The 27,924-nt window shown below is 39.9% G+C and overlaps 2 protein-coding genes across 16 annotated transcripts in view; one reads left to right on the top strand and one right to left on the bottom strand.

Annotated features, from left to right (window-relative positions):
* ZC3H14 (zinc finger CCCH-type containing 14) overlaps positions 1–23,449 on the top strand; it is a 46,616-nt gene extending 23,167 nt beyond the window's left edge. For 2 of the 14 annotated variants that reach the window (XM_045807687.2, XM_045807678.2), the window contains 8 exons: positions 10,893–10,967; positions 15,551–15,710; positions 16,474–16,706; positions 20,316–20,436; positions 21,604–21,740; positions 21,992–22,083; positions 22,831–22,937; positions 23,323–23,449. In XM_045807687.2, coding sequence (XP_045663643.2) covers positions 10,893–10,967; positions 15,551–15,710; positions 16,474–16,706; positions 20,316–20,436; positions 21,604–21,740; positions 21,992–22,083; positions 22,831–22,937; positions 23,323–23,329 — 932 coding nt within the window. In that variant the 3' untranslated portion in view covers positions 23,330–23,449. The remainder of the gene's footprint in view (positions 1–10,892; positions 10,968–15,550; positions 15,711–16,473; positions 16,707–20,315; positions 20,437–21,603; positions 21,741–21,991; positions 22,084–22,830; positions 22,938–23,322) is intronic. The other 12 variants (XM_045807691.2, XM_045807688.2, XM_045807679.2 and 9 more) reach the window with 11 other exon arrangements.
* Positions 23,450–24,479: 1,030 nt separating this feature from the next.
* EML5 (EMAP like 5) overlaps positions 24,480–27,924 on the bottom strand; it is a 168,074-nt gene continuing 164,629 nt past the window's right edge. For both annotated transcript variants that reach the window (XM_087856166.1, XM_087856165.1), the window contains 2 exons: positions 27,486–27,586; positions 24,480–27,219 (listed from right to left, as the gene is read on the bottom strand). In XM_087856166.1, coding sequence (XP_087712292.1) covers positions 27,183–27,219; positions 27,486–27,586 — 138 coding nt within the window. In that variant the 3' untranslated portion in view covers positions 24,480–27,182. The remainder of the gene's footprint in view (positions 27,220–27,485; positions 27,587–27,924) is intronic.

Here is a 27,924-nt window from a genome sequence, read left to right on the forward strand (position 1 = left end):
TAGTTGGATGATAAACTTCCTGCTTTGATTTTCTCAATTTTGTCTTGATTTTTCTCTACTTTGGGATATTTTATTGACTTTATTATCTTTGTTCCCCTGTTTTTGTTTTTTTAAGGCGACTATATTTTAAAATTTCTACAAGCTCTTGCTCTGTTTATGTATCTTGTTTTGTGGATACAGTAATCATTTCGAATTTGTCCAAGGGACATAATTACAGGATTTTTCTTTTTCCTTTTTGAAGAATTATATTTTGTGCCCTAATTGATGGTTTTCTCCAGAGTCAGCTTAGTTTTTTGGTTTTTTGTTTTTCCCTTTTATTTTCAGGCTCTTTTCAAAAATGTCTATAGACATGTGGGTTCCTAGTTTAAGAAGAGGCAGTAAAGAGGCTTACCTAGAATTGTGTGGGCTAAGCTTTGCTCTGGCTAGGTTTTGTTTTAAATAAAGCAGACAAGGAGCTGTAGTTGGCCTTGAAATTATAGGGAAGTTGCCTGGAGGCGCTTATACTCCCAGTAGTTATCTAGGTTCTCCCCAGATAATTTGCTGAGTTCGTTCTTTTTAAAACATTTGAAAAAAAAAATTTTTTTAAAGTAGGCTCCATGCCCAAAGTGGGGTTTGAACTCATGACCCTGAGATCAAGAGTCTCATACTCTATTGACTGAGCCAGGCAGGCACCCCAAAACTTCTGAATTTTTAAAAAATGCATGGCTGTCTCAGTTGCAAACCCTCATTTTCTGTTGTACATCCTTTGTAGTCTTCTTTGCTCACTTCTCACAGTCAGATGTCCCTTTGTTCATTTCATTCAGGTTAAATATCTCCACATTGTCAATGCCCAAGTGTATATCTCCAGCCAGGACTTTGCGTCTGAATTCCTAATTCTTATCCAACTGCTTATTCTACATTTCTTTTTGGATCTATAATAAATTAAACTTGTCTAAAATCTAACTACTAACAATTTTTTCTTCCAGTCTGTTTTTCCTGCGGTCTTCCTCATTTTAATGGCACAGCACCACTTTTCCAGTTGATAAAGCCAGAAACCTAATGCTGTTCTTTCTTTCAAACTTAAGGCCATTCTTCCTTGCCTCTCTCTTTTCTTCCCTCTTCCCTTCTCTCCTTTTACCTTCCTTCTTCTTCCACCTTTAGCAAATCCTGTTTGCTTCCACCTTCAGAGTATATTTAAATTCACTATTCCTCATCACCTCTGCCTCTACCATCCTAGTTTAAGCCATCATCCATGACTTGCCCTGCTTATTGGAGTAGTGTCCTTACTGGTTTGTCTACTTTCAGACTTGCCCTTCTATAGTCTGTTCCACACAGTAGCAAGTGATCCTTTTAAACTGTGAGATCATGCTTCTCCCCCTTCTCAGAACCGATTGGTGCTTCCCCATCTAAGTAAGATTCCTCCCTGATCTTGTCACTTTCTACTCTTTCCCTCCCTCCACTTCCTTCTCCTCGATAACCTCCGGACATACTTGGCTGTGTTTCTCTCCCGGAGCATTCAAAGAAGAACATGTCTGAGATGCTTTCACCCTTTCCCTGGAAAAATTTTTTCTGTATGTCCACATAACTCCCTCAAAAGTCATCTCTGTGAAGCCCTCCCTAGCCTCCTTCTCCTTAACTCACTTTTCTAAAGCTTTATTTTTTTCCATGGCACTTATCTAATACATATTTTATGTTTCCATAGTTAAGATATTTTTATCCCGACTCAGGTCATCAACACAAAACATGTTCTGTTTTACATATATTTTGGGGTTTTTTTGTTTCTGAGCTCCCATCTCTTTCCCCTCTCCACCAGAATATAAGTTCTCTGACCAGGGATTTGTGTGTTATTCATTGCTGTGATTGAGTGCCCTTTAAAATAGTGCCTGACATACAGTAGGAGCTTATTGAATCCTTTTGTCTCTCTCTTTTTTTTTTTAAAGATTTTATTTATTTATTTGAGAGAGAGAGCTAGAACACAAGCAGGGAGGAGGAGCAGATGGAGAGGGAGAAGCAGACTCCCAACTGAGCAGGGAGCCTGATGCAGGGCTCGATCCCAGGACCCTGAGGTCATGACCCGAGCCGAAGGCAGATGCTTAACCGACTGAGCCACCCAGGCGCCCCAAATCCTTTTTCTCTTAACGGGTGTGTTACTGTGCCTTGCATCTCACTTGCAGCATCCCCAGGATCTCACTTTGGCTTTTCTGCTCTGCCTCACGTGCAGTTTTTGTCCATGTATTTTCTGTTTTCCAGAGGTTGTTGAAGTCTCATCTGCTGTGATCCCCTTCCTAATCCACACCTCTAAATCAAGGTTCTCCTTATTTCTGATTATATAATTTTTGTTTACTGGAATCATTTTTTGCCATTACACTCTATTTGACTTATTATATATCTACACTATAATTGGTATGTATGTTAGAACGTGTAAAAATAGGACTCTGAGAAGGATAGAGATATAAATAGTTCTAATATAATAAAATTTCTGGTTATTTTCTTCCTGTACCTCAGTGGATAATGTTAGAAACCCATTTTGGAGTCCCTGTCGTATGTGTTAGGGTTTTGTCCTTTTTAAGTTCTTTACTTTGTTTTTATGGACTCTGCAGAAGGAGAAGGTATAAATGCACATGCTCAGTGTGTCCTGTTGGACTGGACGCACTTCGTGAAGGAGTCTAATAAAGAGAGGAGTTTTTGTTTCAAAGGGAAAATCGCCCTTTTGTTCTGTCCATTGCTTTCTCAGAGATAAGCACTGCACTTAAAACAGTTGGTATAGGGACACCTGGGTGGCTCAATCAGTTAAGCATCTGCCTTTGGCTCAGGTTATGATCTCAGGGTCGAGGGATGGAGCCCCACATCTGGCTCTTTGCTCAGCGAGGAGCCTGCTTCTCCTCTCCCTCTGCCTGCCACTCTGCCTACTTAGGCTCGCTCGCTCTCTATCAAATAAATAAAATCTTAAAGACAGTTTGGTGTATATATGTGGTTTTTTTGGCATTTTTTTCATAGTATGTACATGTACATCCTTTTTATGTACAGTAGAGTTATAGGTATATATGCACATACTATATATGTACATATAAAATAGGAATTGCATCACGTGAATTTCTCTGTGACATGTTTTATTTCACTTAGTATGTTATGGAGAAAAGTATAATAGCGTGATTATGAGTATGGACTGAGGGAGTCAGACTGCTTAGGTGTTAATCCAGGCGATGCCACTTACTGGGTGACCTTAACTTTCTGTACTCCAATTTCTTTAAAATACGTAAATGTCCTCTGCTGATGTTTACGTTGAAATCTATGGAGGGATCTTATTTTGCATTCTAAGGTTGGGCTGGGCACAGTGGGTGATAACAGGAAGCCTCAAGTGAGTTTTTTTTAGGCACTTTGTTACTCATCTTCTGTTAGACCCCTTTCCTGCTTTTCTCTTTGAAGTGATGTTTGCTGCCCTCTAGTGAACCAACTGGTTTTCAGGTGGCATTTGGCTTCAGATGTGCTGCTCTTTCTCATGGTTAATGCTGTAGATATCATCTGCAAGCTAGAGCTTTTAAGTCTATATGAATCCAAAGCCTTGTAAATTTTGAGAATTATTTTCTAGCTAAAGATTTTTAAAAATTAGATTAAATTTACAGATACAACGGAGAAATGAAAGATTCTTCTATAAATTTCAGCACTTTTTCTTTTTTTTTTTTTTCTGTTATTGTAAACATCTATTTAACTGGAAAACCAAAGGCTACAGTTCATTATAAGAATTCTTTTGTAGGGGTGTTGGGAGTCCTATCCACCATCTTACGTCCCTATATTTTGCAACTTATTTGTTGCTTGGCTTAGTAAACCAAAGTAAAAATGACCTTTCTGAAACTAAAGCCATGGAAAGAGACCTTTCATGTTCATGGGTTGGAAGACTAATATTGTTAGGATAGTGATCCTCTCCAAATTGATTTATGAATTCAGCTCACTCTGTGTTGAAGTCCTGCGGGGTTTTTTTTGCAGAAATTGGCAAGCTGATCCAAAAATTCATATGGAAATGAAAAGGACCTAGAATAGCCAAAACTACTGAAAAATAAGAAAGTTAGAGAACTTAACATTTTCTAATTGCGAAACTTACTACAGAGCTATAGTAATTGGCACTAGCATAAGGATATACAGACCGCTCTGTAAAATCAAATTGAGCGTCTGGAAATCATACATTTATGGTAAGTTGGTTTTCAGTAAGGATGCCAAGACAGTTCAGTGGGGGAATAAATAGTCTTTTCAACAAATAGTACTGGACAACTGGATATCTACATGCAAAGAATGAAGTTGGATTCTCACCTTACACAAATTAACTCACAAAGGCCTACCTGTAAGAGCTAATTTCGTAAAACTCTTAGGGAAAAAATAGGTGTAAACCTAAATGAGCTTGGATTAAGCAATGGTTTCTCAGATGCGACATCAAAAGCACAAGCAACGAAAGAAAAAGATAAATTGGACATTATGTAAATAAAAAATTTGGTGTTTCAAGGGATACTCTGAAAATTAAAAGATAACCCACACAGTGGGAGAAAATACTTATCTAATAATAGTCTTATCATTGAACCAAGGCCAGTCCTCATTTCTCTTACCTATAAATTCCTACCATACCATATCCATGCATCTGAATTGCATTATTTCCATATATATTTTAAAAGAGATTTGTCTTTAATTGTGGGTCAAATTATCCTCCCTACCCTTCCCCTATAAAGGAAGTGCCAAATACTGCCCTATACTATTTTCAAGGGTAAATGAAACTCAGGATACTAGATAAAACAATTTAAAAATAATTTGAAGCTCGAAAATTATGGTTTAGTAGATGAAGGGACAGAAATCCATTAAATTCACATCATATCCAGGTATAAGGTACTTAATGTCATTATATTAATGTTTAGATCTTCAGTGCTCCTTGTCATATGAGGTAAATAATCGAAAATTGTGTGTGTCACATGTTTGCTTTCAGCCAATCAGAAGCCAGAATTATTTCTTACACAATAATAGGGTTTATTGTTTGGAGAGAAGCTTTAAGTAGGACTTACAGGATATAGGGGGCTTCATATGGGCTTAGTTGTAGCAAAGAGAACATTGGTCTGGTTTGTTTAGCATTTTCAAATTTATTTTGAGTTCTGACTCCAGAAATGTACAATCCTATCTTTTTAGTTGTAGGTTTTAAAATGTTACTCACTTTTAATACTTTTTAAAGTAGCAGCCTTATTAATCACTGTTTTTATTTTTGATGAAACAATTTTTAATGGGCTGTGAAGGAAAAATTACCAAATATTAAGAGGGAGAGAGAATTTTATGAAAATGTCTTCAAGGTTTCCATCACCATCTTTACCGATTTTCTTCTCACCTGGGCCAATTGACTTAGGTTCTGTAACAAGTTCTTCTTGTTCACTGAATGAGCTAGACAATATTTCCCATCTTTTAAGGAAAATATCAACTGATATCAATGAAATTAAGGGAATGAAAGCAGCAATTTTGACAGTGGAGGCAAATCTTTTTGATCTAAATGTTAGAGTGTCACAGAATGAAGCAAAAATTTCATCTTTGGAGGTTAAAATGAATGAATGTTCAACATCAACATCTGAATGCAATAAACAGTTCGAAGATCTTCAAGAGGAGGTAGATTTTGAATCACAGTCAAGGACTACTGATGTAAAAATAATTGGCTTCCTTAGAAACATTGAGAAAGGTAAATGTTCAGTATTTGATATCTTTAGGTGACTCACCCTTGGATCTGTGTCTTTTTATGTAACTTGATTAGTTCTCATGGAGGCAGCAAGTCACAAAACTTGCATTTCTCATGGATCTTTAATGACAAAATCGGAGTCTCCATGATTAACGTAGAAGCCTAGAAGTTGCCAGAATTCTCTTTAGTGGATCTCTGTAAAATGTTTTGAAGGGAGAGGTGAGCATAGAGAAACAAAACTTGAAATGGGAGAGAAAAGTCCGCTTTCATTATCTGTCTCATGAAATTATTTTAAAGTGTGCAATTCTTTCATTATTCATTGTGTTAAAGAGACCTGTTACAGTATTAGAATTGAAAGAGCTTCTTCCAGTAACCCTAATATGTATCAGTTTCCCAAGCCATCTTATAGGGGTACAACTTGACCAAATGACCTCTGCATTTCAGGTCAGCTCATTGGGATTTATTGTGTTTTTACCATGATAATTTTGGAAGGAATTAACTTTTTTTGACACACCATTTACGAGTAATACAACTTACATTTTAAAAGAAAATAGCTGATAGAATTTTGAATTGAGCATTCAAAATTGAAAAACCTCGGGAACGTTGGTTGGCTCAGTTGGTGAAGCATGTGACTGTAGATCTTGGGGTCATATGTTCGAGCCCCACATTGGGTGTATAGATTACTTAAAATCTTTAAAGCAAATAAAATTTAAAAACTCCTTTTAATGAAACATGGCAGTTGCTTGCCTGCTAATGTACTGAGTGAGCAAAGGGTGTCCTTATGAAACTACTAGTAATATACTAAAAATTAGTATTCAGCATCCTACTAATATTTCAGCATTTGGAACCCTTATCAATCTCATCCCTTTCTGCACTGTACTGCACCACTTCTGTTTTACTTTTTAAATTTTTTAAAAAGATTTATTTATTTATTTTAGAGAGCGCGAGAGGGAGCGAGAATCCCAAGCTGACTCTGCGCTGAGTGCAGAGCCTCACATGGGGCTTGATCTCATGACCCCGAGATCACGACCTGAGCCGAAGCCAGGAGTGGGAAACTTAACCGACTGTGACAAGGCACCCCTACTTTTTAAATTTAAGTTTTTTTTTTTAATTGAAGTGTAGTTGACAGTACTATATTATATTAGTGTCAGGTGTGCATAGCGATTCAACATTTATATACACATTATAAAATTCTCACCATGATTAAGTGTAGTTACCATCTTCACCATACAAAGTTATTAAAATATTATTGACTATGTTCCCCATGCTGTACTTTACATTTCTGACTATAACTGGAAGTTTGTTCCTCTTAATCCTCTTTACCTTTTTGCTCCGCTCTGCTGCAACCACTAGTTCTCTGTATTTATGAGTCTGTTTCTGTCTTGTTGTATTTATTCATTTGTATTGTTTTTTAGATTCAACATGTAAGTGGAAATAACATGGTATTTGTTTTTATCTTTTTTCACGTAGCATAGTACCTGCCTCTAAGTCTATCTGTGTTATTGCAGATGGCAAGATTTCATTCTTTTTTATGGCTGAGTAATGTGTGTGTGTGTGTGTGTGTGTGTGTGTGTGTGTGCGCGCGTGCACGCGCATGTGTGTATCCTGTCTTTATCCATTCATCTGTCAGTGCACACTGAGATTGCTTCCCTATCTTGGTAATGGTGAATAATACCATAGTAAACATAAGGATGTGTATATCTTTTCAAATAGTGTTTTCATTTTCTTGGAGCAGATACCCAGAAGTGGAATTACTGGATCCTGTGGTATTTCTATTTTTAATTTTTTGAGGAACCTCGTTACTGTTTTCCACAGTGGCTACACCAACTTCATTCCCACCAACAGTGCATGAACGTTCCTTTTTCTCCATATCCTTGCCAAGACTTGTTATTTTTTGTCTTTTGTGTACTAGCCATTTTGACAGGTGTGGAGTGATATCTCATTTTGGTTTTAATTTGCATTTTAAAAAATATTTATTTGAGAGGGAGAGGGCAAGCCCGAGTTGGGAGTTGGGGAGGGCCAGAAGGGGAGGGAGCCTTCCTGCTGAGCTGGAAGCCTTACCAGGGGCCACATCCCAGGACTCCAAGATCATGACCTGAGTGGAAGACACTTAATTGAGCCATGCATGGCTGTTAATTTGCATTTTTTGATGACTAAAAACATTGAACATCTTTTCGTGTGTTAGCCCTCTCAGTGTCTTCTTTAAAAAAAAATATCAGTGGGGCTCCTGGGTGGCTCAGAAGCCTCTGACTCTTGGTTTGGGCTTAGGTCACTATCTCAGGGTCCTAGGGTCATCAGGCCTGTCAGGCTCTGTGCTCAGCATGGCGTCTGCTTTGAGAGTCTTTCCTTCTCCCTCGCCCTGCTCCAGTGCTGCTGCTCTGTTCTTTGCCCTGCTTGCACGTGCACACGCTCTCTTGCTCTCCCAAATAAATCTTAAAAAATGTCTGTTCAAGTTCTCTGCCCACCCCCCCTTTTTTTTAAGATTTTATATTTGTGAGAGAGAGAGTGTGTGTGCGTGTGTGTGGGCACGAGGTGGGAGGGGAGCAGAGAGGGTTGAGCAGACTCCCCACTGAGTGCAGAGCCCGAAGAAGAACTTGACCTGAGCCAAAGTCAGACACGTAACCAACTGAGCCACCCAGGCTCCCCATCTGCCCATTTTTAAATCAGATTGTTTTTTTTTTTAATTTTATGAGTTCTTCATATATTTTGGATATTAATCCCTTTTTAGATATATCATTTGGAAATACCTCCCTCCGTTCAGTAAGTTGCCTTTTTGTTTTATTGATGGTTTCCTTCACCGTGCTAAAGTTGTTTTCAGTTTGATGTAGACCCAGTTGTTTCCTTTTGTTGCCCTTGCCTAAGGAGACAAATCCAAAGAAATACTGCTGAGAGTGATAGTCAAGAATTTATTGCCTATATTTTTGTTGAGGAGTTTTATGATTTCAGGTCTTACATTTTACATTACATTAATTCATTTTGAGTTTATTTTTGTATATGGTGTGAGAAAGTGATCCAGTTTAATTTTTTTGCTCATATAGCTGTCCATGTTCTCAGCAGTTACTGAAGAGACTCTCCCCTGCTGTAGATTCTTGCCGTTTTGTTTTGTTTGTTTGAAGTAGTCCTTACACCCAGGATGGGGCTCGAATCCACAATCACATGCTCCTCCTACTGAGCCATCCAGGCGCCCCTCTTGCCTTTTTTATCATAGGTTAACTGGTTAATATGCACATTTTAACAATATTATTTCTTCCAGTCCATGAGCATGTTGTATCTTTCCATTTATTTGTGTCCTCTTCAATTTCTTTCATCTGACGGTTCAGAGTGTAGGTCTTCACCTCCTTGGTTAAATGTGTTTCTAGATATTTTCTTCTTTTTGGTGCAGCTATCAGTGAGATTGTTTTCTTAGTTTCTCTTTCTGGTACTTTGTTAGTAGTGGACAGAAACACAACAGATTTCTGTATCTTAATTTTGTGTCCTGCAGCCTGACTGAATTCATTTCTTCTAATAGTTTTTTGGTGGAGTCCTTAGGGTTTTGTGTATATAATATATGTCATCTATTTTTGTTTCTTTGTATTTCTTAATTTCCTTTCCAATTTGGATGCCTTTTATTTCTTGCCTGATTGCTGTGGCTAGAACTTCCAGTACTATATTGAATAAAGGTGGCGGGAGTGAACATCCTTGTCTTGTTCCTGATCTTACGGTGTTATGAGTATGGTGTTAGCTGTGGGTTTGTTATATATGGCCTTTATTATGTTGAGGTATGCTCCCTCTAAACCCACTTTGAGAGTTTTTATTATAAATGGATGGTGAATTTTGTCAAATGCTTTTTCTGCACGTATCGAGAGAATCATGATTCTTAGCCTTTTATTTTGTTAATTTGGTGTGCCATGTCGATTGACTTGTGCATATTGAACCATCATTGTATCCCTGGAATAAATGGCACTTGATCATGGTGAATAATTATTTTAATGCATTGTTGATAACACTTATTTATATTTGATAACACTTGTTTTAAATCTGCAAATGAGGGGCGCCTGGGTGGCTCAGTCAGATAAGCATCTGCCTTCAGCTCAGGTCATGATCCCAGGGTCCTGGGATCGGGTCCCACATCAAGCTCCCTGCTCAACGGGAAGTCTGCTTCTCCCTCTCCCTTTGCCTCTTCTCCCTGCTTTTGTTCTCTCTCTCCCTCTCTCTCAAATAAATAAAATCTTAAATAAATCTGCAAGTGAGTACCTACTATCTCATAAGCACTGTGGAGGGGGGGAGGTTTGGGAAAGTGTGACAGCCTCCCAGCCTTCAAATTGAAGATAGAGAAAATCATTTCTGTGTCACTGCTTTGTTTTATTTTGCAGTGTAACTGTGGAAATTCTGAACTTGTTTAAGAAATCATAACTACTGTAGCTGAGTATCTTTTCTTACAGGAGATTGAGAAGATTTTTTTTTAAGATTTTTATTTATTTATTTGACAGAAAGAGACAGCGAGAGAGGGAACACAAGCAGGGGGAGTGGGAGAGGGGAGAAGCACGCTTCCTGCTGAGCAGGGAACCCAGTGCAGTGGGGCTCAATCCCAGGATCCTGGGATCTTGACCTGAGCCAAAGGCAGACGCTTAACTGACTGAGCCACCCATGTTCCTCTCAGATGATGTTTTCATGCTGATGAAGGATGGACTCCAGACCTCTTGAATGTCATACTTGTTCATTGTTTTCTTTGTATCAGTTTAAGCTTATAGTTTGTCTTTTGGGAATTCTATGATCAGAGAGTTCTGTGTTTTTTGCAATTCTAGGGGTGGGGGGTGAGTTGTAATGATGAGAGCCCAGGTGATGGAGGGAGAGGTTTCTCATTTTCATCTTGCACTTGGCTGTCGCCTGTCAGTTATGGCTCAAGCTCTGGGTCCACGCAGCACCTTCTGGTTTTTCCAGCCTTTTACCTTTATTCCCAGGCTTTACCTCCAGTCCAAGAAAATTGGTTTCCGGACAGAGGGAGAACTAGGAACGTCCTACAATGCCATTTTTGGTTTAACTCGGAGTACAGTTTTTTGTCTTACAGACCTTTCGTCTGTAAGTATTATTAAATTGCATTGTTGAAGCTAATAAATTATTTTTAAGATTTTCTGCTAAAAACCCAGGAAGATTATTTCAGGCTTCATTTCTGGGAAACATAATGCTGGTATTGTTTGTTTTTTAAGCTTAGTAAAGTTTTAAAAATTTGTTATTTTAGGAACTCAACAGAGGCAGTTGTTATCCCGACTGCAAATTGACCCAGTAATGGCAGAAACTCTACAGATCAGTCAAGGTTGGTAATAATCTTAAATTTTCATTGTAATCTAGCATTTTTAGTTGCTGTTTCCATTTCTTACACCTCATTTAATGTATCTTGTGTATCTTAGATCCTGCCCTAAGATGCTATATTTAGATTGTGAAAATATTTTAGGGCCAGGAGACAAGATCTGCATTTTCTTCATGTTTTATGGTGTTTGTATTTTTCGTTTCATTCAAAAACCTTCTTGCTTTGATGCTGTTTTACCGGAGTCCCTAGCAATCTTTTGGCTGTCACTCCCCTGCTCTAGGGACAGCTCAGATCCCTACCCTGCGCTCCTGTCTCCCCTACTGTTTCAATGTCCTGAGCTGCTTTACTGTCCTGTAGCCTGTTCAACCTTATCCTTTTATTTCACTTCAGAATCTCCTCACCAGGGCCACACCTAGAACTAGTTGTTCTTAGAGCCCCCGTAGCTTAATTGTTTGCCTGTCTTCCCCACCCTTAGCACAGACACATATGCCATGGGCTACCTCAGGACAGGGGCGGGTGCCTTATTTATCTGTGTATTCTCCAGTGCCTGGCCCCTGCCAGGGGTATGCGCAGTGCCCAGTCAGTGTCTGCTGCCTGCATGGGGGGAGTCACTGGACACCTGCAATCTTAAATTCAAAACCTTCTTTTCTCCTGTTTCTTTCTGTTTCCCCTAAACCTCCTATTGTTGAAATCTCTGGTGCCTTGACCCCTCCCTGTGGCTCTTCTTCCCCTTTGGTCAGGCCTCCATAGTCAGTAGGTATATTCCCTTACCCCACCTAGCTCTGTCTCAGAAAGAGGAACTTGTCCTCTCTCAGGGTTATCTTCCACCCAGACTCCAGATCCTCCCCAGCTGATGAACACCAGAGTGCCCCCCAAACTCCTGTCGTTTTAGTCTCTGCCTCTCTCCTAGCTTCTCCTTTCTGTCTGTCAAAGTGTTTAGATCCTCGCCATCCCTGATTTTGCCCTGTCATCTCTCCATATTTCCATCCTGCTTTCCACATAAGGGTGTTTTCTTTGAAAATGTCTGGCAGCTAAGATCTGTGTATGTTGTGTCCACTTCATTGGCACTTGCCCATTCCTTTTGTTTCCTTTAATTTTTCTTTTTTTCCATGGTGCACATACAGTTTGAAGTATCTAGTTCTACGAGGCTTATGAGTGGCTACATTCTTTGCTTACCTCCTGTCATGGTTTTTATTTCTGAGAGAGCCCTCTTGTTTCATATTCCTTTTATTTTTCACATGCTGACATTGTTTCATGTATGCAACACACCCTGTTATCTCTCTGAAGATATTAAAGATAGTTTTGGGTATTTTCCCCTTCCTACTTGGTCTTATTTTCTCCAAGTTTGTTTTGATTGCTGTCTTTTGTGACAGGTTTTCCTCAGATGTCTGAGGATCCTTGGTTGTCTTCTATTCATGAGTGGGACACTCAAAAAGCTGATTGGCATTCTGGGTTCATTAGTCACGGTGGAGGGCTTTTGACTTCACATTTGAATATAGATCCTGCAGTGGGGAGTCATTTGTCTTGTCTGTCTAATTTAGGGGTACCCTGAGGTCACCGTCCAGGCCTTTCCTCTTGGACTGGTTAGGTTCTCCAAAGAAAGGTCTTTCAAAGTAGTGGATTGGCTGCCAGCGTTCTGGGAGCTAAGTGAGGAAAAGGGGCTGCGGGAGGCACCTCAGCTTGAATTACTATGTGATATTTGCTTAATACCCCCTCCCTGTTTTCAGAATGGTACTTCTTTCAATGTGGCTGGCATCCCTTGGTCCAGAGAGACTCTGTTTTGACCTTTTCAAGAGTCTTAAGCTCCACTCTTCTCCAAGGAAGAAAATAGAGGTTATCAGAAAACTAAATGCTTTAAAAAATTTTAGTAGTATCCATTTAGCTTATTTCATTATAGCACTTTTCTGTCAGAGACCATGATGCTTCATTTATAGGCCTCTCCAACATTGACCAATGGGAAAGCATGTCTCCAATTATTCCAAAAAACTTGAATGTAGAAGTAAGGGAACAGGTATGGTAGGGATCAGAAATGAAGAAAACAGATTCCTAGTTGAGGAAGACATAGCTGCTTCTGGAGTGGACACTTGAACACGCTTTGTCTTCCCAAAGTCCCCTGTGCTGCCGGTTACTCAGCCCTTGGAGAATCTGGGGATTCACATTGAATTATTTCATTATTGGCTTCAGACTCAGCTTTTGAAGGTCTTAGTTTTTCACTTTCAAAACGTGGATGTCTCCTTTTACAGTCGTTTTCTTTGTGAGTTTGTTTCAATTAACCTTTGTTAACATTTGCATGGGGTTTTAGAAGGAAACCAAATGCATGGGTTCAGCCTATGGTCTGTACCCAGAAGATGTTACTAACTCTCGCATCTGTCTGCTTCTCTTTGACCCAGATGATAACGTTGAACCTTGCAGAGGTGACTAGTAGCTTTTGTGGAATGAAAATCTGTTTTCAGTGCCCACTTTTCTAAACTCTGTAGTATGCGACATGTCGTTCCCATGTTTTCTTAAGTCTTTGGCTTCCAGGGCTCTGGAAGGACTTCACGATCTCTGTTCTTCTACTAATTCCATGTCATTCTCCTTTATCACCTCCTCTTCTCCTGTACTACTCCTTAAAGTGTTCATTTTATCGTGTGTCCTGCCCTTAGCATGATTTTCATCTCTTTTATATTCTCCCAAGATGCAAACTGGTAGAACTGCTTTGCCTCGAAAAGGGCAGGGTGGTGAGAAGGAGGGCAGCAGCCTTGCACTAAATTCTGCACTCTACCTTTGCTAACTGGGAACCGTCTGTGAATCACTGAAGAACAGCGGGTTTGCATGTTGGTCTCCTGTAACGTAGGAGGGAAGTCTCCTCAGGCTCCCTTCGAGAGGGCAGTGCTGAACTTGTGCGCTTTGATTCAGCGCTGCTCTTACCTTCAGTTGGAATGCTGCTTCTCTTTATTTCTCTCTCCTCTTATTTCAACTTCTAAACATCTGAGAGCCCCACAAAGACTTCAGACTAAATGAATCTAAAACTGACATTTATCCTGCCTCCTTTTAAATCTCTTTCTCCTGTCCTCTGTTTCCTGCATCCAGTTTCTCTTCCGTTCTCCTCCATCTGCCTCTTTACCCTCTCTAGTCCTGGCAGGGGACGGCAGCTCCGCTTCATTCCGACGAATGGAGTTGAACATGCAGCTGCTGTAAGAGCCAGTGCTGCTGAAGTGTGTGCAGTGTGTCTTCTCCCCTCGTGTGTGGGTTCGAATAGGACAAAGGTTGAGAATCTTTTAATTCGGAGCCTCACTGTCTCTCCTGGGCAACAGCCTAGTAACTGAGCTCTAGGACTGCGGTCTGTTCTTAATACTACCTTTGATCATGTCATTTCCCTCCTTAGAAACCTCTTTTGATCCTTGATGACTTCTAGATCAGAATCCAAACTCAGCGACACTTACAAGATCCTTTATGCCTCATTCTTCCCGGCCACTCAGCCCACCCTGCACACAGCCCTCCAGCCACACCACGTTTCTCAGCAGGTCTTAGATTCCTTGTGTCTCATGAAAGCCTCTGCCTTTTTCCGTGCGGTTTCCTCTGCCTTCCACGCTCTGTTTATTGTCAGCTCCTCGCTCCCCCCTTGTTATTCCTGCTCATTTCTTTAACATCTGCTTCAAATGTCCATGTCTGTAGGCTTTGTCTTGATTCCCCAGCTGGAGTAGGTTTCCTGTATTCTACCAAAAACCTTGTTCTTACTCCTTTAGGATTAGCTTTTAGGGTACGCTGTTCTGAAATTGTGTGTACATCTATTTTTCTATTTTTTTATTCTTTGTGTACCTAGCACAGTGTTCAGTTCTCAGGTTATTGGCTTGATGTTCAGTTGAATGAACATGAATGGACATCCTGTGGATTTTGGGCTCTTATTTGCCTATTAACCTTAAGAGAAGTGCAGCTCATTAACTTCTGTCCATTGATGGCATATCGATAGGTCAACCGTCTCCACTCTGGGCTCTTGGCATATTTTATGAAGTAGTCAGGGTTGAGAAGCATATTATAGATGGCATGAGCTGTGGTTGTTTGCACTGAAGGTCGGTGGGTTTTTTTTTGTTTTTTTGTTTTTTTTAATGCCCATTCATCTTAAAATTCCTTTCCAATATAGTCTTCTCAGTACTACCAGGCAGAAAATTGCCTGTGAATTCTTTTCATCAGGATGTGTTCTCTCTCAGTGGTATTGTGCAAAGTGAACAAAACATTTTAGAAAAATTTTTAAGTAGCCTTCGTATCATAGTTGAGGGAATATGAAGATTTTTCTTTATATTTTTAGAAGACATTGTACTTAGAGTAAGTTTATTTTGTTCATTAGATGCCTCGCATAAGAACCTTTCTGTACTGTAGACAGGGAGTATTGATTAGAAGGCCTAGGTAATGGGCTGTTAAGAGGAAAGCAATACGTCCTTGTAAAGGTGTTTGGCACAGAATTGCAGCGCTATTCCTGGGTAGAACCGTTGTGATTTTCTTTTGTAATTACAAATATATAAAAGATTGACATTCTTCTCACGTGTGTGATGTTGGGAATGCAAGGTATATTCAAAAGTAAACATTTATGGCCAATTTTTTTGGCTCAGATTACTATGACATGGAATCCATGGTCCATGCAGACACAAGATCATTTATTCTGAAGAAGCCAAAGCTGTCTGAGGAAATAGTAGTGGCACCAAACCAAGAGTCGGGGATGAAGACTGCAGATACCCTTCGGGTACTTTCAGGACACCTTATGCAGACACGGTAGATGGTTTCTTTTTCTTGTGTAGCTTTTTTGTGTTGATTAGAGAGTGCAGGTTAATCAGTAGTTCCCAGCTTCCCTCCGCCCCATCCGAGCCCCCAGTGTAGAGTGCTTTTATTGAGTCAGTCGTTAGGCCAGGAATAAATAGTAAGCCAAATTCAGTTTTCAAAAATTCCAGTTCATCTTTCTTGTTCAGAAATCTGTTAACCTACAAATAAGTCCATGTATGATTTAGCTCTGCAAATAAGATTCTTTCCTTTAAGCACATCCAGGAGATGAAATTTAAAAGCCAGGTGATCAAAATCAGGAAGTCTCTGCACAGAGAGCAGATCACGTTGGGGTATTCTTCCCTTAGACAATGGACTAATAGTCTATAAAGGAGCAAACGTACAGATGATAACCTCAGTGTAAACGTAGAACTGCTGGCCATGTGTTCAGAGCATAGATGCTGATTTTTCAGTTTATTTCCATGTGACCCTATGAAGATCAAATGGATGATGATGTTCAGGGTGGAGGGGAGATTGTCCTTAGTGCAGCCTGGGGGGTTGCTGGCGATGCCGCTGCAGCAAGTGGCCGTAGCCATGGTGCCTTAGCGGAAGCCACCAGGGCCGTACCTGGAAGTCCTACCGAGTTTGTTTGGTTTTTTTCTACTGAAGAGACCACCTCCAAGTAAGGGAGCGATAGTTCTGCTGAAGAGCACGGTAGGAGGCTCAGCGTTTTGTGTTTGTTTCCCTAATTCTATGGTATTTTCTATCTGTCTGGCAGAGATCTTGTACCACCAGATAAACCTGCAAGTCCCAAGTTTATAGTGACGCTGGATGGTGTCCCCAGCCCCCCAGGATACATGTCAGATCAAGAGGAGGACATGTGCTTTGAAGGAGTGAAACCTGTAACCCAAACTGCAGCCTCAAACAAGGGACTCAGAGGCCTCCTCCGCCCACAGCCCTTGCAGTTGATGAGCAGGCAGCTCGATGAGCCAAATGGTAGCTTTTCACATGGTGTGTTGAGAGCTCAGATTTTCCCTCTCCAGGGTGCCGTCCTTGTGCAGGAAATCTGGGACTGGTCTCTCTACCCGGAATGAATATTGGTTGGAGGCCTTGCTCTGACTCGTAATTCAGTAGCAGCCTTTTTTCTTCTCTCAGACAAAACAACAAGTGCCAGCTGAGACTGTCCTGCTGCCATGGGCCTCAGCCTTGAGAGCCAAAGTACCTCTTAACCTGTGCTTGTGACAGGATCAGCCAGCGTTCTTGCTACCTTGTTTCCTTTGTTCCTGTAGAAACTATACTTGTTACTTTCTCTTTGTTGTAACAGTAATAGCCTCTTACAATTAACTTGACAGAAAAATGAATTTGGATTTTGATTCTATTTATAACTCAGTGAAATTCCCTTGAAAGGAGTTTCTCAATCTATCAAGATACTGCTTAGAAGTTTAGCAAAGCCTTACTTTTAAATTAATTAATATCGAAGCTTAGTATTTAGTAGAAGCGAGATGAACTGTTTGGATAACAGCCTGCTTTTAGGCAGATGAATCGTTATTACTGGCTGTTCTCTCCCTGGGCCCGCTGGTGTCAGGTGTACATACTGCTCGAGGTTTTCATTTGTGACCAAGAGTGGTAGTCATGTTCCTTGTATCTTGTAAAATGTTTAGAAACACCTTTATTGGGAGGGGAGACAATTACTGAAACTTAGAAATGAATAGTATTGAAGAAAAAACAGTAATGGGTCTGAATATTTTTCCAAGTTAATCCTCTTGGCAAAGACATGAAGATGTATTCAGTACCTTTTTCAGTCACTTAAAATATAATAGCTTTTAGAGGGAGATAGGAGTGAGGAGATCCCGATGTTGAACTGAATAGTTTTTTGGTCTAGTCAATAACGTAATGTCCTAGTTTTGATTGGTGGAGGGAGTTGAAAGTCTGACCCTATCCAAAGGAAGAAAAAATTTTAAATGGTAGCAGAGGTGGTTAAGAACTGCCATAGTCATGCAGTACAGATTGCTTGACCCTGTATATTTTGTCTCAGATGAGAGAAAAAGGGTCTAATTTTGTTTAAATGTAGATGTCCGTGTTAGGCTTTGTTGGTGTATGTGTCCTAGCAGTGGCCCCTAAACACGCTAGACTTCTTGCCTTGGTTTCACGAGTGCCGTGCCCCTTCTGGAGCCTCCGGTACCATGGCTTTGACCTGGGACTCACTGTTTTCACTGCTTCTCAGGGATGAAGCTTTGTAGTGGTTAGAAAGTAAGTGAGGCCCGAGAGCAAAATAATAGTCACAGAGAGGCTCTGGGCATTGTTGCTCTTCCCTTCCAAGCAGGGAATTTGAAACTTAATGATTGCTTTTGCTGGCTGTTTGTCCAGTGTTGCAAGGATGCTGTCATTAGCACCCCCATCCTCCCCCGCCCATTGAATGGCAGCACAGGCTTTATAGCTTGCAATAAAAAGTGAATTTGCCTAATCTTAAAACGTAAACAGGAAAAGTTTTAATGGCTTATGAAGTTAATGTTGGGGAAAACCAGAATCAGGACCTCTGTATATATGACCTAACCTTTCCGTTCGGAAGATGATGTTTCCTTGTATTTAAATACTTTAATACTGCCCATGAGTATCGAACTGCTTCATTTTCTAGCCAGCGTGCTCTTGGGTATTCTGTTAACTTCTTTCATTTGGCCTGCGTTCCCATGTATATACCGTAGTCTAACGTATGTTCTTTAGGAGGAGGGTAAGACACATTTCTGCAGGCAGGGTACCAGAAACAAAATTGGAGAAAACTGCTCTTTCCAGCCATGCGAGATTTTATTGGAGACTAAGGATACCTTTATATCCTGGAGCTAAACAGTGACTTTTACTATTTTAAAAGTAGCATGGAAAACTATATATTGATGTAGTTGTGGGTTTTTTTTTTTTTTTTTTTTTTTTTAAGATTTTATTTGAGAGAGAGAGCCAGAGAGAGCATGTGCGGAGGGGAGGGACAGAGGCAGAAGCGGACTCCCCACCAAGCAGGGAGCCCAGGGCGGGGCTTGATCGCAGGATCCTGGAATCATGACCTGAGCCGAAGGCAGACACTTAACGACTGAGCCACCCAGGTGCCCCTGGCATAGTTTTGTAGTAGCCCTTTGATGGTCCTCCTGTCTGGGCTCCAGGACTGGATTTGTGTGCCTTGTTCTCCTGTAATGAGAACTGAGATTGGGTCACTGGATCAGTAAGTTCTCAGAATACCAGCTGTTGCGCTGTTAGGTTTTGATTGGTCACCTACTTGGTATTTTTGTTTCCATTCAATTATAAAACTCTAAGGAAGACATTATTTTGTTTTTGCATAGATAAGGAAACTGAAGTTGAGGTACTAGGTAAGACTTGCCCAAAGTGTCTAGCTCAGCTAAATTACAGGGCCAAATTTGAACTGCCTGATCTCAGGCAAGAGGACTAGAGCAATGTGGTTGAAATAATATTTGCTTTTATAATTATGAATGTGAACCCTAATTTGTAACACCCATGATGCTTTTTTTTTTTTTCTTTTTAAGCTAGAATGTCTTGGTCCAGAAGTTGGCAGGTCATTATGGCCTTTGGGTGTGAATTTATTTGGCTTTTTTATGTTTTAAATGTGCATTAGTTGCCCTTATTTAAACTTTGTATGTCATATAAAAAGGTTTTTGGCTTTCCCTGAATCAGGAGACAATCTGGCTGCATGAGGCCCACTTTCCCACACCGTAGTAATTGACATTGTCATTGGACACGACCTCGAGAGGGAGTGGCAGGCAGTGAGCCCTGTGGATGGTGCAAGCACTTGCTCTCCTGGTTGCTCTTACCTACCTTTGTTTCCTCCACACCAAGGCTGTCTGCCTCTGATCATCTTACACCCAGCCAGGCTCACTGCTTGGCCATCTAGCAGGCCCCTGTAGGTAATGGCATTTGTGACCCATTTTAAGCAAAAACCTTTCCTTCACATTGATGTGAGTTTTTATCACCTGGACTTAGAACTAACCGTGTATACCTCCGTGAGTGGGAGCACTTTTGTGTATGAACCATTCATAATGTCTGAACATGAGAATTCACATTCTCTGTTGTTGTTTTTAAGATTGATTTATTTGAGAGAGCATGAGGAGGCTCAGGGGCAGACGGAGAGGGAGAGAGAATCCTCAAGCCGACTCCCTGCTAGGCTTGATCCCAGGACCCCAAGATCATGACCTGAGCCAAAGTCAGAGGTTTAACTGACCAAGCCACCCAGGCGCCCTAGTTCACATTCTTTTTCACCTTGTGTTTGCAGTTTTCGTTTCATTTCATTGGCTCCCTACTTGGACATCTATTCCCCCCTCATATTTTAATTCAGTTCTGAAATAATTAGCATTGGGGTTTGGGTGAGAACTTTGGCTTTAGTTGCAGCGTCCCTGTCTGGTTTGCTTTTCACAGTGAGAACTGCAGTCTGCTTCCTGGTGACCTTTTCTAGCAGCCTCTTACCTGTGTTAACCAGAATATTAGACTCGTTTATTTTGTATGATCACAGACATGGAAGAACATAAGATTTTAAGAGTGAGGTTTGAGGGAAATGTATTAAAGGTGCTATGTACTGAATTGATCATAATTAATGAGAAACTTTTAATTTTTTCCCCTTTCTAGCTGAGGTGAGTGAACTGAGTGTGGTCCAGAAACCAGAAAAACTTTTGGAGCGTTGCAAGTACTGGCCTGCCTGTAAAAATGGGGATGAGTGTGCTTACCATCATCCTGTTTCACCTTGCAAGTGAGTAGCAGCAAGCTGATTCTGATTTTCAGGTTAATTTCTAGGTCTTAGAGCTTATTCTGTTTTTCTTTTCTGTGGACAAGTTTGACTTGTATAACTAAATGCAATGACACTTAACCATTGCCCTCCCAGAATAGCATCCTTGTGCAATACCTGTGTGTGTGTTTGGGGGAGTGGAGAGATAGGAGAAGGCTTCTGTACATTCAGGTGCATTCTGTCCTGGTTTGAATGCATTGTGTTCATGTAGATACCCAAAACTTCCAAGGTACTGGGGACAAAATTAGTTACAGGTCATGACAAAACATTTTGGACTTGGGTGTAATTTTTCCTTACCAGTTGGCTGGTTCAATGGCATGACCTTTGAGAGGTGGCTTTTAGATAAAAAAAAAAATACACACACACATATATATATATTTCCTAGAGGTGAAATCTCCATGTTTTGACTTCTTTAAGGAAGTTTGGATGTGAGAATAATATGGATGTACATGGAGGGAGACCACAGAAGGAGGCTTCTGGAGTGGTGCCTTGCCACATATATTATGCTCGTATGTTGAGTTCACTTCATAAAATATTGCAAACATAGATCTTACAGAAGAAGTGGTATGATTCTTAACACAAAAAATCCTTGTGTCTTTCATGGTCCTGGCTTGAGTTGAAAATGTTACTACCTTAGGCTTCGGAATAGACTACTGTGTCCTTTTTTGAAATCTGGTCTCATTTTTTTTTTAATCATCTTTTTAAAAGATTTTTTATTTATTCATTTGAGAAAGAGCACAAATGGGGAAGGGGAGAGAATGCAGTAGACTCCCCGCTGAGCGGGAGCCCGACACAGGCTTGATCCCAGGACTCTGGGATCATGAACTGAGCTGAAGGCAGATGCTTAACCAACTGAGCCACGCAGGCATCCCACATCTGGCCTCATTTAAAAATCGAATTTACTGGGGCACCTGGCTGGCTCAGTGGGTAGAGCATGCGACTCCTGATTTCTGGGTTCTGAGTTCAAGCCCCACATTGGGCATAGAGGTTAGTTTACGAAAAAATTGAGTTTCCTTTTTTTCTATTCTGTGTTTCTCAAAACAAGTAGTGATGGAGTATAAGGAGCCTCTCTACAAAAACACTAATAATGCATTGAGAAGATTAAATGTGAATAATGTTTTTGTTTTATAGAGCCTTCCCCAATTGTAAATTTGCTGAAAAATGTTTGTTTGTTCATCCAAATTGTAAATATGATGCAAAATGTACTAAACCAGATTGTCCCTTCACTCATATGAGTAGAAGAATTCCAGTACTGCCTCCAAAACCAGGTTAGTGACGTTGCGCACTACTACACTTAGGTAAAAAATGGAAAATGACATTTTGTGATTATAAACGGAGTTTAAAAGAATAGTTTTAGAAATTATCATGCCAGAATCCGTTAACCTAACCAGTCTTTAAAGTGTTTTATCTAATGAATATATAAATCTTGTATTTTTAAAATGGTTCTCATAAAAACATCAGTAGATTGCATTAGATTATTTTGCCAAATTTGATCATTCTTTGTTCTCCTTCTTGTCAGCAGTTGCAGCACCAGCACCCCCTTCTAGTAGTCAGCTGTGCCGTTATTTCCCTGCTTGTAAGAAAATGGAATGTCCCTTCTATCATCCAAAAGTAAGAGTTTTCACTTTCCCAAAAACGATTTGGTGAGAGCTTTTCAATTCTGAGGCCTGGAAGAGCACTAGCAAATGGACGATCTTGTGCATCCGTGGTCTTCCCTGCCTCCTCCCGCCTCCCAGTCTCTGTTTTTGTGAGAGTTAATGTTGTGGTCTTCAAGACCTTGAGATTGGTAGTTGCAGCAGCCCACATCTGGTCCTTTAGGGTAAGTGGTCTGAAACAGAGGTCAGTGTTCCCTTTGCTTAGTTTCCATTCCTCTCTGCCCCTAAGCGTGTGGGTGGGGTTTTGTGTGTGTTTCCTCCCACCTTGTGTCAGAAACGGAGTTGATGAAGCCCAGTAATCTCTGCTGATGGTTTTCATTTTCTGTGTGCTCAAGACTGGTGTGCGTCCACCTGTTGAGCTGCTCAGTGAATGGTCTCTCTGACGTAGGAAGCCTGAAGACCGTGTGAAACGCTGCCCTTTCCCCAACTGCAGCTGGGCATAGATGAGGGTGTCCAGGGCACGATGGGTAGAAGGGATGTTGGGCCAACGTGCAGGGTGATTAGAAGTCTGTATTGTGTACCGAGGTTCCTTTTGAAACCTTGGACTAGAATTTTGGGGTGGGGAGGGGAGGTCATTTGTCAAGGTCTCAGTACTAAAATATTGTTAGACTGTATTTCTTGCCCCATTAAATGTTTCTCTCAAATGGCCTTGTTTTTATCTGTATTAGCTTTTGCAAACGTTGAGACTGTGGTTTGTATTTAGCACTGCAGATTTAACACTCAGTGTACGAGACCTGACTGCACATTTTATCATCCCACCATTACTGTGCCGCCACGACATGCCTTGAAATGGATCCGACCTCAAACCAGGTAAAAGTTTTTCTAATATGTGGCTTCTTGATCACTTTGATTTTTAATTACACAGGGTACTTAGGAAATTTTGTTTCCAAATTTCGTTTTACCAGTGATTGCTTATTCACCTAGATAATCTCCAGATCAGATTTACCTCCTGAATATATACTGCTTACAAATATCACATTAGTTTTCTTGGCATTAGTAATGTAAAACATTGGAAGAAAGCTTTAGTGTGGTCTTTTATACATGTCATCTTTATGTAGCTTTTATATAATTGAATTACTTAAATCTGATATTTACATTGTTAAATCTGTAGAATATTCGTTGTGTGAAGATACTCTTCTTAGCTGGGTATGTATGTGACTATGAAGCAGTTAATTAAAATTTTTTGTTTACTTAGTGAATGACAGTCATACTTCGCAGAAGATTGTGGAGTTTCCATCTACTGGCGAAAATACTCTGCAGAACTTGTCAAACCTTTGAAACTTGGAATATATTGCTTTCATAATATGAAGTTTATTGCCTAATTTTTCAAGTTTGTAAGTTTATTAAGTGGTTTTATCATTGGGTATCTTTTTGTTGTTTGACTATGAAAAGACCATTTAGGGAAAAGCTAAATTCTATTAAAACATTTGAGGCGTGTTTGTACACTGCTATTTCAAGCATCAGCATTTACAGCGTGGTGATATCGTCAGTTCTGGGACTCTGGGACTACAGTGTCGCTATGTGTTTAGTGAGAGGAGCAGCCTTATTCTAAAAAGTTGAATTTCGTTCACTTTTCCCAAGGATTATCCACTGTGAAAACAGAGGAGTGGCCAAAAGTGTGGAGGCAGCTTAAAAGTCATTCAATCCTGCTTTTTAATTTTGAGTGAATTTTGTTGAAAAGCATGATAATACAGGCTTCTTGGGTTGAGTGTTGTTTTGGTAGATGGTTCTTACCTTCTGGGCTAGGATGGGTCAGGTAAAAACGGAATGGCAGATGCAAAAAAAAAAAGAACAGTTCCTTAAAATGCTTTCATTTACTTTAACATACACTTTTTAAATAAATATTTTGGGGCCGCATTATCACAAAATTATACAAAAATTTTTTTTTACAACAACTCTATATATACAGAAGATATCAGAAAACATTTCAAACTCACAAGATTATAACTATACATATTCTCATTCTGAAAAAAAAAGTTTTCAGAAACAACTCCACAGAAATTTTTTTAAATGTAGAAATTAGATTTAAATAGTGTATTTTAAATGACCAAGTACAGAAATCAGATGGGTAAACTGCAAAACAGGACTAAACTTTTCGACTACTGTATCAATACAGTCTTCTGTGTGTGGTTTTTGAAATAGTTAAGGCAAGAAGTGTCAGATGCTTTAGAATTAAATAACCAACAGATCACTGATCTTAAAGACGATGTACAGCAATTTTTGAAAAAAATAACGCTAAAAAATAATGCTAAAGACTCAAACATTCTCAGGACCAAATTAAAGTTCATTGACTTATTTATATACCCGAGGGATAACAAAACGTGTAAAAGTCCATGTTTAAGAGCATAAAACCAGCAGTCTGTTTTGTGGCCACTGCTTTTCCACTGGGAGAAGAAAGAGTTAACCAGTTATTAAACCATCTGTAAGTTGCACTTCGCTGTGCCCATTCCTAAGAAACAACTTGAAACATTGAAAGAGGAAAGACAGTGCACAGGACAGCACGGAGCGCTCACGAGTTAGGCTTGGGTGAAATGACCCTTCTGCTTCATTCTAAAAAATTGACTGACTCCTCTGAATTTAAGGCATTTGTTCATTCCAGTGCTACTTAAGTTTCTTCTGCAAAGATGTAAAGCATCTTAAGTTGTATTTCTAGAAGACTTTTAGTATCACTATATAAATGGCATTCATAATTCCACTACAAAGAACGGAAACAGGGCTTAGTGGTTTGGTTCAGCCATTTTTACAAGTCAGTAACATGCTAAAATCAGATATTTTTTGCCACTTATTAAACTCTTAAATGTGTTTCCAGGCAGTGTTTGTTACCTATCACCTGCTGTGGTTTATGGGCAAGCTAAGGTTGACTCTAGACCAAGTTATCCAACAGGTGTTTAAAATGAACCACCATCGGAAAGCATCGCAGCAAGGAGGGAACAAGCGTGGCGCAGGGCAGCAGGCGCACGGTGCGCTCTGGCATGTGTTTATGTACAGAAACGGGACCGAAGGCGCCGGAAGTCTCAGGTGACAAAAACTGAGGAGCTTAGTCAAATACTGCACACAAAAGTAATTCTCTGGGGCAAAAAACTAGAGGGCAGAATCTTCATAACCTGTTGTGGTTATTCACCTTCCCCTTAATTGGTGGCTGGAATAAACAAGGTGGTGGTGGGAGAACTACTTCAAATCAACGGGTTTTAGTCGTGAAACTGACAACGGTCATTAAGGCTGGCTTATCGGGCTGGCTGCTTGGAGGAACAAAAATGCAGTGAACAAAAACTATAATTAGCGTTTCTACATGTACTTTACTAGAAATGGAATTTCTCTTTAGCCAGAAGCTGGAAAGCTTTGGCTCAGAAGCAAAATTTGAAATTGCAACAGGCTCAAAGATGGAGGGGTGGTACAGGGGAATTTCTTTAATTTATTGACTGGCTCTTTATAGTAATATACATGAATAGAAATTTCATGTTAGTATATTCTAAAAGTTGGCTTAATTTAGGAGAATCCACTGATGTGAATATGATCCGTTTCAAGCTTCTAAATGCCTTAATCAGTCCTTCAGACACAGCTACTCTTCGGAGCTTAAAACTATGTTCAATCACTGGTTAGGCTTTCTGCGGTACAGTCCAGCCATTTTCTGTTTTCAGTATTTACAAGGTGTTGGGCATACAAAATAGGTATCAGGAATTTTCATGTCTGGTCAAACCAAACTGAGATTTCCAGAAACCTGAAGGGGTCTATTATGCTACAAAGATAATTAACACATTAAAATAAAAATTCATAGGACCAATAGAGCATCTTAAACTTTTTCACACTTAGAAAAATATATTTTTCAATAGCAATCTACATAATCTCCAATCTTCAGGAAACTACAGACAGGCTAAACAGCAAATTCCTGAATGGCAAGTACTTATCTTTGGCAGCATTTAAGTGAATAGGGATAAATATCTAAGAGTTAAGCCCTAATCCACCAAAAAGGAATTTTAATGGATAAGTTTTACAAGTGGACCTGTATTCATTCCTTTTGGAAGTCAGCCTATGGGGTGGCATACATCTAATTAATAAATTTTTCCAGTAGAAAAAAAAGCTATAAAATTTTTTTCAAGAGCTACTAAATTGTTTAACTTCGTAAATGGGACCTTGAACACTTCAGTCTATGTGTTAAACGAGTATTTTCTGTTACGCTACATCTTTATTCGGTATGCTCTCCCAGTTAAATATTACTGCTGTCTAAGTAAGACCTTACCCTGCACACCACTGGAAAGGACTGTTTGTCAGACTACTTTTTCATTAATGAGGCTATAATCATGTCTTAATTTTTCAGCTTATACAGATGACTTCTGAACAGAAAAGGGTCGACAACTCAAAAATGAAAATGTAGCGATCAAATACTAACTGTGGATTTGTTCCTCAATGTAGAACTGCCAGGAGAAAAATGTCCTTGATAAAAAGAGGTTTACTGATGCTTAAGTAGCATTATCTTCTCCAGTAAAGCTTGCGTGTGTTTCCCTAGGGAAAGTAATGTTTGCCTTTTAAAAAATGTGATCCTTTAGGGTGATGGTGTGTTTCCTTTCCTTATGTAAACACAAGGATAAAATAAGTCATTAAATAATGAACCTTGAAAATAAAATATAAATTCTAAAAAAAGAAAAAGTTTTGCTAAAGAGAGGATGAAAACTAAGCAACTTGGGTTTTTAAGGTTTTGTTTTTTGAGAAGTGCTGTCCCCTAAGCCTCCCTAGCAGGTCTGCTAAGTTTGCACACTCCCCCAAAATGGGGGGCTGGCTTTCACTGAGTATTTATTCGATCCTTTCTTTTAAAGTAATTGGCAGTGTATGGATTATGGACAGTTATCCAGTGCAAACAGCAAATATTTTGAACTTATCTGTCTTCTGTTTGGATGACTCTGGGCATTTATCCCTGTTGCAATCCTAAGTTAGCACCACTTGCCCATGCAAGGTTTGGTTCTGTTTTTTGTTTTTTTGTTTGTTTGTTTTTCCTCTTCTGTAATTCCGGTCTCTCAAGGCTGTTAAATTTATATAGCGTCTTCTCAGCATCCATATCTTTCAGTGAGGCATATGTACACATTTCCAGACAAATAAACTGCAATCAGAAAAAAAAATGCAGTGAGTTTATTATATTTCTAGATTTTCAGAAGTTTAATGAGCTTTCAAATCATAAATGTATAAAATTTTTCATTAACTCCTTTTATTTTCATTAACTCCATACTGCCATTGCACGCGCCTCCACGGAGCCGGCCAGTGATGCTCCCTTAACTATGTTGTTGACTTAATACGGTGGTTGGTATCAGACCTCCTTGTAACAAGTGAGAGATCGCCTGCTTCTCTTGGGCTGAAAAAGTTACCAACCTGCAGTCATCCCCTCCAGCACTAACTACATGTCGATCGCCGCTGGTAAATCGAATATTTGTCACATGAGGTGAATGACCCAAGAACCTTTTGTGCTTTGCCTGAAAAACAATGAAAAACAAAGCTCAGGATGTTGTGTGAGGCACACAGAAATCAGAGGTTCCATCAGGAACCCTAGATCTCCATCACAGGGGCTGTGAAGAGAGGTAGGCAGTTTGGACCACAGCCAAAGTTACCAAATGCTTTTTCAGAGTTCGTAACGGATCACCGGACACAGACCAGGCTATCTGGGCAGTCAGATGTCTCCAGGTACTCTGAACATTTTCCTCTGAGGAAAGGTGTGGTAAAAAGGCTAATCACGGCTTTATTAGGATAGTTTGTAAAGATGGTGTTACTTGGGGGCCTGGGGAGATAATTTCCAAAAGCTTTTACTTAAGAG

Source organism: Ursus americanus, chromosome 26 (assembly GCF_024610735.1).
Source record: "Ursus americanus isolate L20-20 chromosome 26, mUrsAme1.1.p, whole genome shotgun sequence".
Classification (NCBI taxonomy): domain Eukaryota; kingdom Metazoa; phylum Chordata; class Mammalia; order Carnivora; family Ursidae; genus Ursus; species Ursus americanus.